Source organism: Bidens hawaiensis, unplaced genomic scaffold, assembly GCF_021521415.1.
Source record: "Bidens hawaiensis isolate Kalapana, Puna unplaced genomic scaffold, B.hawaiensis_p1.1 tig00033216_1, whole genome shotgun sequence".
NCBI classification, from domain to species: Eukaryota; Viridiplantae; Streptophyta; class Magnoliopsida; order Asterales; family Asteraceae; genus Bidens; species Bidens hawaiensis.
In genome coordinates this window covers 47820-60007 of record NW_027495694.1, presented here as the reverse complement: position 1 = coordinate 60007, position 12188 = coordinate 47820, and the positions used below count along the sequence as shown (strand labels likewise).

The following is a 12188-nucleotide window of genomic DNA, read 5'->3' as shown; positions in this document are numbered from 1 at the left end:
TGGCCGACTTTATTTGCAGAAGTCCCCGCTTCGCGAGAAAAAGAGTGCCAGGAAGAGGCTCAACCCTCTCCAGCACAAGACATTAACGATGTCTGGCGACTCTACACTGATGGAGCAGCCAACAACGAAGGTTCAGGCGCAGGGTTGAAACTAACTAACCCAGCAGGCCAAGAATACACTTACGCTATTAGGCTGGATTTCCCAAGTACGAATAACGAAGCGGAGTACGAAGCATTCTTGGCCGGATTAAGAATTGCGCGTAAGATGGGGGTGAAAAACTTGGAAGCCCACGTGGATTCCATGCTAGTAGCCAACCAGATTAACGGGACGTACACGGCCGTGAACGACACAATGGCCCTGTACCTCGCACAAGCAAAAACCCTTATGCGCGATTTCAACGATTGCAAAGTTGTGCACATCAAGCGAAGCGAAAACAAATCTGCGGGTGCGTTAAGCAAGCTTGCATCGTTAGCCTTCACCCACTTGGGAAAGGACATCTGCGTTGAACTTCTTGGAGCACCATCTGTCCCGCACAAGGAAATTTGTATCATCCAAACCGGCACGAAAACATGGATGACACCAATCATAAATTACCTTGCGACGGGTGTACTACCAGAGTCAAGGACACAGGCAAGAAAGATACGTTGTAAATCACTGAACTATCAACTTGTTGATGACATACTTTACAGGCGTAATTTTCTTGGCCCACTCCTCAGATGCGTTGACGACCAAGATGCTGACTACCTCCTAAGGGAAGTACACGAAGGCATCTGTGGAGTACACGCAGGTCCACGCGCAGTTGTAGCTAAGCTAAACAACGCGGGATACTTTTGGCCGGGGATGCACACGGATGCGCTGGCCTACATCAGAAAATGTAGGTCCTGCTAGCTCTACGCACCCAACACGCATCGCCCGAAGAACGAACTTGTTCCAGTCACTTCTTCATGGCCATTCCAGAAGTGGGCCATCGATGTGACATACCCATTTCCCACAGCAGCAGGGAACGTTCAGTTCCTAGTGGTAGCCATCGACTACTTCACCAAGTGGATAGAAGCAAAACCCCTAGCCCAAACAACCGCAAAACATATCAAAAAATTTATTTGGGAATTTATTATTTGTCGTTTTGGACTTCCACAGAATTTGGTGAGCGATAACAGCACCAACTTTCCTGACCAGAAGCTACAAAAGTGGCTGAAAGAGCTTCAAATCACCCACACCTTTACCTCAGTGGCACACCCGCAGGGTAATGGTGAGGTGGAAAGAGCAAATAAGAGCATCGCCGACGGCATAAAGAAAAGACTCTTAGAGCATAGATCCGGCTGGGTGGACGAAGTTCCACATGTCCTTTGGGCAAACAGAACGCTGAAAAAAGCAAGCACGGGCGAAACCCCGTTCAGCCTCACCTATGGCACTGAAGCCATGGTTCCAATCGAGATTGGTCTACCCTCACCAAGAGTCATAACTCAAACAGAAGACAATGATGCGGAAAGACGGTTAGACCTTATGCTAACCGAAGAGCGCAGAGACTTAGCCGCAGCGCGTGAAGAGAACTACAAGCGACAAATGCAAAAGTACTACAACACGCGGGTGAAACTCTGCAACTTCAATGTCGGAGACTACATACTGCGTAACAACGAGGCTTCGAACCAGGAGCGCCCAGGAAAGCTGGCCCCGGTCTGGGAAGGGCCATACATTATTAAAGAAGTTATGGGAAAGGGCGCATACCGGCTCGAAAGGCTCGATGGTACCCCCATCCCAAGAATATGGAATGGAGCTCAATTACGCAGATGCTACATGTAGATCAATTCCAAACTTGTAACGAACAGGCCTAGAGCCACTTCTAATGGAAATGATTCTCCTTATCACGTTGATGTTGATAGTCTTACCTTTATACTTATGAACTGACCACACTGATATGCCGGTATTCACCTTATAAATAAGTGAGGGAGGAAGTAAGTCATTGCGTGTGGAAAGCGGCACAACCCGCATAAACACAAAAACAGTAAAAATTTATAAGGGGAAGATGAGGAAAACCTCCACGCAGGTCAGACATAGATGAAGTTTGGTCATCCTACTAAGTGAAAGTGACGGTCCTATCCGCACAATCATGATAGAGGAAACAGAACATTAACCTATTATCTGACACGCGTCGAAAGGTTAACTTATTCAAAACACTTGGAAAATTGCTAAGTTAAACTAAAATATGCATGAGCAAATCATATAATATTTACAAGGCAAGGCATCAATAAAACATTTATATTCACGGTAAAAGCTGTTCAAACATTACAAAATGGCTAGGTATCTACCCGCCTACAAAAAGTACAAATCTATCCTAACGGCTGGGAGGAATCTCAAGATTCAGGCTTCGGGACCACTCCCTCCAAACCCACTTGAACCCGCACCATCAGTTGGCTGCGGCTGTTCAAGGAAAGATTTGAGAACAGCTAGCCCGTCATCAGCAGCAGCAACTTCATTAACCTTCTCCACAACCGGATGAGAGAAAGCAGCATACTGGTTCACAGCTTGGTCATAGGCAGCTTCAGTATCAACATCGTGTAGAGGAAATTTGGAAGGCGGGATGCCTTTCTCTGCAAATCCTAGACCAAGTAAGAAACCAGCTTTCTCTCCATCCTCATGAGAAGCGTTGAGGGCTGTGCTCATGGCATCATCATAGGATGTGTTCGCGAAAATCCGATGCACAACCTACAAAAAAACTTTTCTAAGTATAAAAAGCAAAAAGAGCAAAAAGCAAATAATTGAGCTATGCGTACCTGCGGCAACGCTTCTCGTAGAAGCCAATCCTTATTGGACAAAGCCTCTTAAAGGGTAGCGTGAGCTTGATCGCGTGCGCGTTCGGCCTCACTCTTGTTTAAGTTGGCAAGCAACACTTCCTTGGCAGCAGCCTCTTCAACGCTTTTAAGCTTGCGCTCAGTGCGATCAAGCACACCCTTCTGATCCAAGAGCTCCTGTAGCTTCTTGGCGTCCTCCAAAGCCAAAGCCTCATGAGCCTGCTGAAGCTTCTCCAGTTTAGCTTTCAGTTCCTCATTCTCAGCGCGTAGAGGCTCAGCAACAGCTTCAGCTTTGGTGGCCCTTTCAGTCGCATTACGCGCAGTTTCCTTAGCCAACCTAAGCTGTTCGTTAACAGCTTGAGTAGCCTTGGAACGGGCCTCATGCCTAGCTTGGATTTCGGCCTCAAGATCCTTGAAGGCCTTTTCTTTCTCAGCAGAGGTGGCGGCAAGCTTCTTGTTCTCTTCCCTCAGCGATCGCACCTGAGCCCCCTCCAAGCTACGCGCAGTCCTTAACTTATCGTTTTCACGACAAAGCAATTCGACACGCGGCTGCATCCGGGCAAGTAGAATTCGGAGCTCGGTGGATAACCTGCCTTCCTGGTAGCTAACCATTGCCTTCCCCAATGCACCACTTGGAGCGGCATGGCACGTCCAATCGACGCAGTCTGCAGCCGTCCTAAGAGTTGTTCCTCGGCGGATATTCCACCTTGGAGCATAAACCTCATTGGAATCCGAAACTGCAAAAATAGAAAACAGTTAGGAAAAAATAACAAGTATGGATAACAGGCCAAAGTAACCCCACGCACCTGTAGGGTCGATAACAGGCCGATAGCCGCTAAACCCATCACCCAAACCTAAAGGATATCCATCCAAGAGGTCAAGGAGATGGGAAGGAGGCAAAGATCGGACCGCCTCATCAACAGAGGTAAGTCTAGAGGTCCCAGCTCTAAACATACCTGAAGAACCGGCCAATGACGAGGTAGTCGTTGACGCCGAATGTGACACTGTAGAAGCCACTAAGGTAGAGACCATCGGAGATGAACTCATTTGAGATGAACTCATAACCGTGGTAGCCGCTTCAGATGAGCTCACAGAAAAAGTCACCGCCGGTCCGGTGAATGATGTAGTAAATATGGCACTGATAGCCGGCGAAGAAGTCGAACTGCTCAACGCAGCAACGAAAGTGGACACCATCGTCGGCACAGCAGCCATGACAGACGACGTCATAACCGGAACAGTTGCTTCAACTGAACTAGTACCAGAAACAGGCGCAGCCGCCTGGGTCATCGCCTCGGATAGGTTGACCAAACCTATCGTCGTGGGTCCTGAACTAGCTCCTCCCGCACCACTTTCTTCAAAAGCAGATAAGTCCACTCCTGCATAAAGAAAAACCAAAGATATAAAAAACAAAGGCGGAAGGAAATGCGGAAAAGGTACACAGTATACTTACTGGATTTCTTGATCTTGAAAGCCCTGACAGGCGGAGATGGACCCGATGAAACTGGCCTCTTCACGCCAGTTACCTTCGCAACGCTTGGCGGCTCGGAAGTGACAGTCGTCTCAACTTCTGAGACAATGGTCTCGTCACCACCACCAAGGTTCCCCGCCGCCTCCTCACTTTCAGTCTCGGAATCAGACTGATTTCCCAAGTCAACGAAGGTAGCAACCTTCGTTTTGCCCTTCACGCTGGCCGCCTTCTTTTTCCTCACAATAAAAGGCCCATCTGCGGATCCCTCATCAGAAGATGACAAAATCAGAGGAATTCTAGCAGAAGTTTGAGCATGAAGAGGACGAGGATTAAAGAACTCCTTACCTAGCCGAGTGGCGCTTAAAATCTCATGGCCTGGCGGGTAGACCTCTACGAACCTATCCGCGGTTTTCTCCAAAATGGGCAACTCGTTCTCATCAAGATCACGAGTACCCAACCGCGCTGGACCACCAGTCTCCAGCGGGTGCAAAAGCGACTGTAAGTCGTTCCCTTCTGAAATAAAAATGATAACAATGTTAGAAGGACAACCCTAAACAAACACAAAAGACGGGGCATACCATAAGGAATATAGTTCAAACCGTATTCAAGAACGATGGGTATTTGCGGCGTCCCAGACCCGGCATCCTTCCACACGCGGCTCATCCCAAGCATGACCATCCCAGACTCCGCGAAGCGATAAACAAGAGTCCGAATCTGGGAAATCTTGGTGAACCACTCCGTCTCCTGGTAATTGGAAGCCGGAAGATTAGGGAGTGCCCTCCCATTCTTGAACGTCATCGCGATGGGAACGACGCGAGCAGAAATGTAAAAAAACTCACGCTTCCAAGAGCGGAGACTACGCTCGGTAGTGCAGATCTTCAAACCCTTGATCTGAGTGACAAGGGTATACCAACCCTGGACGCACCTCCAGGTATAAAAGGTCATCAGGCGGTCGACTCGAGGCTCGATATCCAAAATACGGCACACCCATTCAAAATGGCGAACTTTAGCAATTGCCATTGGGTGCACCTCTGTCAAATGAACACCGTGTTTCTCTAAAACACGGAATACGAACTTCGTTAATGGGAATCTTAGATTCCCATATATGAAGAACGAAGCGTAAACCCCTATCTTGCCCTTAGGGGCGTCGTATACCGTCTGGTCGGCCTCCGGGAACTCTGGCTCATAGGGCTCCAGCATGAACTTCTTGACGATGTAATGGTATACATCGACAGAAAGAGTACACTGACACTCGCCAGCAGTACTCTTATCGTCCTTATCGGACGTGGACGTCGGGTTCTCGGGGTAAACGTCAGACTCCTCGACGTTAACCTCTGGGTCATGAGAAGAAGACATTTTTTAATGTTGAGGAAAGAAAACGGTTTCAGGAGAATGCTCGTCGGAAAATATGAGTATTCGCCGGAAATCGCTTAAAAGGAAAAGGAGAGTGAAGTGAAGATAATGGACGAAATACACCCTCTCCCACTTATATACTCATCGCAATGAATGCGATGAATTTAATGCGGATGAGAGAGAAAGCGCAGACGCAATGACACGGCGACACGTGTGGATAAAGCAAGCTGGCAACAGGTGTCGGAATGGCGTGTGTCATGAAACTCGCGCCCACGCGCCTGAAAAAGCGTCCTGATTGACCACATGCTGTCACGTCGTCATAACTTCCTGCACATCCTGAAACCGTCAGAAGACGCCAACGTCCCTTCAACCGTTTGGACTGTCCTTATCCTTTCACCAACTCTCCGAATTTCAAAAAGATTAAAAAATAAGAGGGAATATACCCCCTTACCTTGGAAAGCAAGAAACCATAAGATAAGTGCGGGTACAGTGTCAAGGCGAAACCCTTCACATACTTAGCACTCGCAGGGAATTGAAGCCAAGAAGGATCTTATGGGCCATGCTTGCGGAAAGAGAAATAACACCCCCGCAAGGCGGGAACGTTGAGAACTAGATTGTTTGAAGCTTCAAGGTGGAATTGGTGGTTTAACATAACTGATCACTATGTCTAAAACTACCAAAACCTCGTGGAGAATCTACACAAGTGAAACTCAACGCTCCCGACTTGCGAAGAGGTTACACACCTACCCGCATCATACCCAAAGATCAGGCATAAAAGTCGGGAATTTTCTGCAAGTGACATTAGGAAAACTACGGGAAGAATCCCCACGGAGAACCTTAAAAAACGAAAACCCCTCTTTAAAACCCCTTGCTTAAAGTCCAAAAGTTCCCCTCACTTATTAACAATTCATGAGAAGAACAATGGACTGGGGGGGCTTGAAGAGGTAGGTCCCCGCAAAGCCCAGTTGGACCCGCAAGACTCACCTTGAAGAGGCACGTCTGCGCAAAGACCAACTGGATCCGCAGGACCCACCATGCTCAGAGAGATGAAGACCTTACACGCAGTAAGCCAGTTGTTCCAACAGGAAAGCCTCCTTTGGTACAGTACCCTGCCTGTCCCCGCAGCTGTGGGTACAAGCCAAGAAGGAAGGCTACCCGCACTAACAGTAAGGCTACACGCATAAGGCACTAACTCTTATACTTCAGCAATGTCACCTGAAGAAGGAATGAGCAGGGCGGGAATATTCCCGCCCAAAAGAGCAAGTCCGTACGCTTCTAGAAGATCTTTTGTACTATACATACCAAGGTATGGACAAATAGACAAGATCTGACAAAAGCAACCCATGAACCAATCACAGGGTGACAGCTCACCGACAATAGTACGAGGAGGAGCACGCTCCAGTACAAAATGTCACTATCTGCCACTGCCTACCCACCAACTCCCATCGTGGCACGAACGTAACCCATGGTTGGTGAAAAAGGAATATTATATACAGCTGGCCGTACCTGCTTGGAAACCTACATTCGGCTATAAATACTCCAACACCTTGGAACGGTATCATCATCTTCTCTCTAGCTATTTCTCTCTATATACACTTATATTCAGAGCAACCTAGTCTGATTCTCACGCCAGAGGGTGGTCACAAGGAGGAACCCCCCCCCCCCTTCTCAGTGACGAGCTTACGGTGTCTGTTTTGCAGGTTGAGAAGAATAACCATCTTTGCCGGACCTAACCCTCGTGAAAAACATCTACTTAACCCTAAGATTATCCTTAATCTATCGGGGTCACTTAGTGTTTCTTCATAGGGTCACAGATTTGGATGGTTGAGTAAAAGCAATTGCCCAACTTACAAAACATTGTCGATGTCATGTGCCCTGATTAATGCATCACCATACACCAACCTCCATAAATTCCATATCAAATGCTTTTTACTTTTCCAGGCATAATTTCAACTGGTTTCAATGAAAATTCAAGTTCGATATTAATTACAATAGATAACATATGACTATACCGTTGGACCATTCGGTATGTCGAAGCTTGTTACGAAAGAGATTTTGTTGGTAATTATTATGTGGAAATATGGTTGTGGGTCATTTGATTTCCGACATATTACATAAGCATAATGCACCGACGAATTTTAATATATATGTTTAATAGTGTTAAGTGGTAAATTATTGTTTTTTGATAGCGTGAAATAGATGATTAATCATCATATTTCTTGTATTGGTTACATATTTATATGTTACTTGTGAGCAAAAGAGCCTTGAAATTTACGTTTGCTTGTGATTTTGTGCTAAAGCCTACAACAATATTCGCAATATACTCTTTGAAGAACCTTACTATGGTACCACAAGGAGTCCATATAGGTTTTTGATTCATTTTAAACCAACACTAAAAAAACTCAACACCCTTTTAACTTAAAAATTGAGACTTTGTACAAGTTCAATTCACCTTACTAAGTAGCAACTTTTATTCCTCTGTTCCATCTTAATTAAGAAAACAAAAAAAGACATCGTATGATAATGTATCAAAGTACACAAGCAACATATATATAAATAAGTGATTAATGTGCCATCTAGAGTATGGATTGAAACCCGGTAGATCTAGGGGGTTGGCAACGACAAAGTCAATTGTTGACCAAACACGATAAGGCATGTCTTGACAACTGATGCAGCGTACGATGATAATCCGAAGGTTAATCACGTTGATTCTTGGAATACCCGTGAAGATCCTTCCCAAACCCCCAAATTCGACCCAAAAGTCAAGAACTTGAAAATCCAAAATCTTTTTATTAATTCTGATCAATGATCAATTAGATTACATTCATAACATATTAATAGAGAAGCCAAAATAGGTTTGGGCCGAAACAAATAACCAAAGGCTCAATAACAACCCAAAACAAAACACAAAAAGTAGACGAAAAACACAAAAGTGGCCCAAAAGTGTATCTAGAGGCCTTATTTCAGAAAAATAACGGGGTAACCCGCCACAATGAGGCCCACGTTCCAACGGTCATTTTGACTGGTAGCACGCCTGAAACGGAGGCCTGTAGCCTAAGTTAAGCCCATTTTCGTGTAGCCCAATTTGAAGCGCGATCTTGGGCATCCAGAAACATAATAGTCGCCCGCATCAACAACCAACATGTGTTTATACCCTTTGCTTTTAATACTTTTGGTTTTCTATCGCATGTGGCAGTGGAGCTACTTAGTCGTGCCAAATTAGGTCATGCATAGTAATGTTATGACCCCACAATCTATAAATGTTATTTTTAAACGACTTGGTTTTGATATTAAAAAATGGTATGTGGCGCGACTTTTTGCCCATTTGCCTTTTGTATTGATATAAAACTACTTTCCAAACCATAATTCGATTTTCACTCTAGATCTGATAATTAATACTTGATACATGTTGAAGGAATTGCCAACCAACTAATTGTCGTCCTAATTTTCCCATTGATGATTTGATTCTTAACTGTATCCAACTATATAGGTGTGAAAAGAGGATAAATCTATCAAAAAGCTTGACAAACTATTAATTTTGAATAACTACGATCACACAAAAATTCCGCAATTGATGTTCACAAATTCCCCAAAAAGAGTTGACACGAGAACAAGATGTCCTTTCCAAAGAGTTGAATAAAAGTAAGATGCCTTTTTTTCTTATAGAATATAGTTTTAACTTTTAAACCATTGGTTGGTATAATGCTGCTTGGAAAAATAAAATTGAATTTTGAAATGGTTTATCTTCCCATGCCAACTCATGGGTGATTTTTTTTTTCTTTTAACTACCAACAAACTCGACTACCATTAGCTAAAGGCCATTCATGCATGTGATCACAGACAACATGAGTGACCTTGCACGTTACTAATTTCAGGGGAAACTTACCGTCCGAAAGCCCACTATGATAAAACCATGACTCACACATCACATTTTTGTTACAAATGAGACTTGAATCAAGGACCTCACACAAGCAGTCACCAAGATATCACTAGAGAGTAGAGCACTTTGCTCATTTTGGTGCCAAATCATGGGGGTGATGGGGATACCATAATGAATTTGTTAGTGAGATCATACATAATATATTATTAATCAAAGTTTGAAAAGCAAAAATTATATATACCGAATTACCGACCGGTCAAACAACCAAAATGCTTATTCGAGTTTAAAATAGTGTCAAAAAGATACTAGCTTTAATGAAGCTGAAAACTACCGAATAATGGTTAAGAGGTGAGTATGAGTTTATGACAAATTTTTTGGGAAAATAAAAACCAAATAAAGAAGTTTAGGTAGTTAGTAGATAAAAGGAGAATTTAATTTGCACAGCTAAAGTTAGGCCATATCTTTCCACCTTCCCGAGCTATCCAACCACCATCAATATTCTATATACACCCCCAATGCAATTTCTTCGCTCTTAACACATTACCAAATCATTCCCATCTTTCTTCCTCTTACACCACCGTCATCACCACCACCACCGTCATCACCACAACCATGATCAAGTCAAACACCACCATTATGATGCTTAGCATCATGGTCGTGTTGTTTTCCATAGGGCTTCCATGTTTGGAAGCCCTGTCACCTATGGGAGCACCGGTGTTGTCACCAGGCATCCCAATAAGTGCACCAACACCCGGGCCGGATTGTATCACCGTGTTGGCTAATGTTTCGGATTGTTTGAGTTTTGTCTCAATTGGAAGTAACTTGACTAAACCGGACAAACCTTGTTGTCCGGAAGTTGCAGGGTTACTAGAAAGTAACGCTAACTGCTTGTGCCAGTTAGTTGGTCAAGCTAAAGACTTTGGAGTAGATATCAATAGAGCAGTTCTGCTTCCGGATGCTTGTAAATTGGCATTTCCTTCTAGTGTTGCCTCTTGCCTAGGTACGACTACTCTCTAAATCTTGTCCCATATTTTTATATTTAATTTTTAAATACTAGGAAATTAAAATTTCACTAATTTTTTGTATTTACAAATAAACTATATTATTGATGGATTATACAAGTAAATGAATTTAGTGTGTCACTTTCAGGCATCCATTTAGGACTCTTTTGTATTAGAAAATGGTTCGGTGACATAGACCGGGACCATTTATTATTAAACACCGTTCATACATTAATGATGAGTTTCTATCTTTCATATTAAATGGCTAACCTAACTTTTTTATTATTGTGTTGGTCGATCACTAGGATCAACATGTGCAAGTCCGAATTAATAATAGGGTAAATGTCAGAATCATTTAGTGAATAATTCGTACCGTGTCACGGGTTCGGAATCCTTTACTCATTTGGAATTATATTAAATCTAAATGCACTTATTATTATTATTATTATTATTATTGGTACAACTAATATTTTCACAATGACTTAAGTGAAACTATAACTTGCAACCTTTTAATTCAGAATCATACACCTTTGTCACTACACCAAACTAGTTATATAGGGTTATATAGCAAATATTATAATCGTAAAAAAACAATTTCTCATTACTAGAAAACTGGGCATTTAAGGTTGAAAACGCGGGGATAAAAACCTCCATGGGGGACCCCATTTTGCGACAGCTTACCACCTAGACTTATTTGCAACCAAATTAGTGACCAATGTTGTTTTTGCAAATCTTGTGACAGTTACCAATTTTAGTGACTAATTTGCGACCCAACATTTTTTTGTTTTTGATTTTGTTACAGCCGGTTCTTCTCCTCCGACATCAGCTCCCTCACCTAGCTCAGGAAGTGGAACTCCTGGATCACCATTAGGTAACAGACACATCTAAAAATATATATATACGTACTCGCGTGTGCTTAACTATTTTTCCTTAATGTGTTTTCTTGTGGCGGATGAATTTAAACAGCTGGTCCAGGGCCTGGTGGAGCAGCGTCGAGCCCTTCCGGAAACAATGGTAGCAATGGCGCTTCTGGCACTGCAGTTCATGATCTTTCGACCATCGTTTGCTTGGCGGTTGCTATCTTCATGGCATACTACTTTTAGCTTCATTCTTTTACTTTACAATATGCTTCCTATTCTCTACATTTATCGTATTTTGTTATATTTATAAGTAATATTAATTCACACATTTGATGTTTTGATGTTGGATGTACTCAATAATATTTAGTGAGTTTAATCTGTTTTGTTTAAAGGTTATGTGGCACAAGGGTTGATACGCTCTTGAAGGAAAGAGTTGCTTTGGCAAATCATAGATACAATGATTTTAGTTGCACCATTAATCCATGTGACAAATAACTTGATTCAACTCGCATGAAACACGAACACACACGAAAGCAAATAAATGAACATGGGAATCTAACATAGTTTGGTTTAAAATGACTTACATCCATAGATGGTAACTTATTATGAGGTGTTAATGTTAAACATCGATCACAAGAACATATGATCAATATTGGCTAATATTAATAATAAGTAGGTTAAACAACCAAGTAGGTTGGGCTTTTCGGGCCGGCTGCCTGCACGTCCTCTTCTTTTTCTTGGGACTGCCAGGGTGCCTACCAATCCAACACCATTACAACAATTTTAGCATATGAGTTGGGCTCGAGCTCTATTATAGAAACGTTAATCCAAGTTCGA

General features: G+C 43.3%; 1 protein-coding gene across 1 annotated transcript; it reads left to right on the top strand.

Moving 5' to 3' along the window:
* The first annotated feature begins 9731 nt into the window (after positions 1-9731).
* On the top strand, positions 9732-11682 carry LOC143584656 (non-specific lipid transfer protein GPI-anchored 4-like). Its single transcript, XM_077066663.1, has 3 exons — positions 9732-10490; positions 11294-11362; positions 11458-11682. The coding sequence occupies exons 1-3, from the start codon at positions 10103-10105 to the stop codon at positions 11592-11594; spliced, it is 594 nt and encodes a 197-aa protein (XP_076922778.1). The 5' UTR covers positions 9732-10102; the 3' UTR covers positions 11595-11682.
* Positions 11683-12188: the final 506 nt, after the last annotated feature.

Coding starts and splice junctions, on each gene's coding strand:
- LOC143584656 (XM_077066663.1), top strand. CDS start 10,103: ATGATCAAGTCAAACACCACCATTATGATGCTTAGCATCATGGTCGTG. Junction 10,491..11,293: donor TAGTGTTGCCTCTTGCCTAG/GTACGACTACTC, acceptor ATTTTGTTACAG/CCGGTTCTTCTCCTCCGACA. Junction 11,363..11,457: donor AACTCCTGGATCACCATTAG/GTAACAGACACA, acceptor GAATTTAAACAG/CTGGTCCAGGGCCTGGTGGA.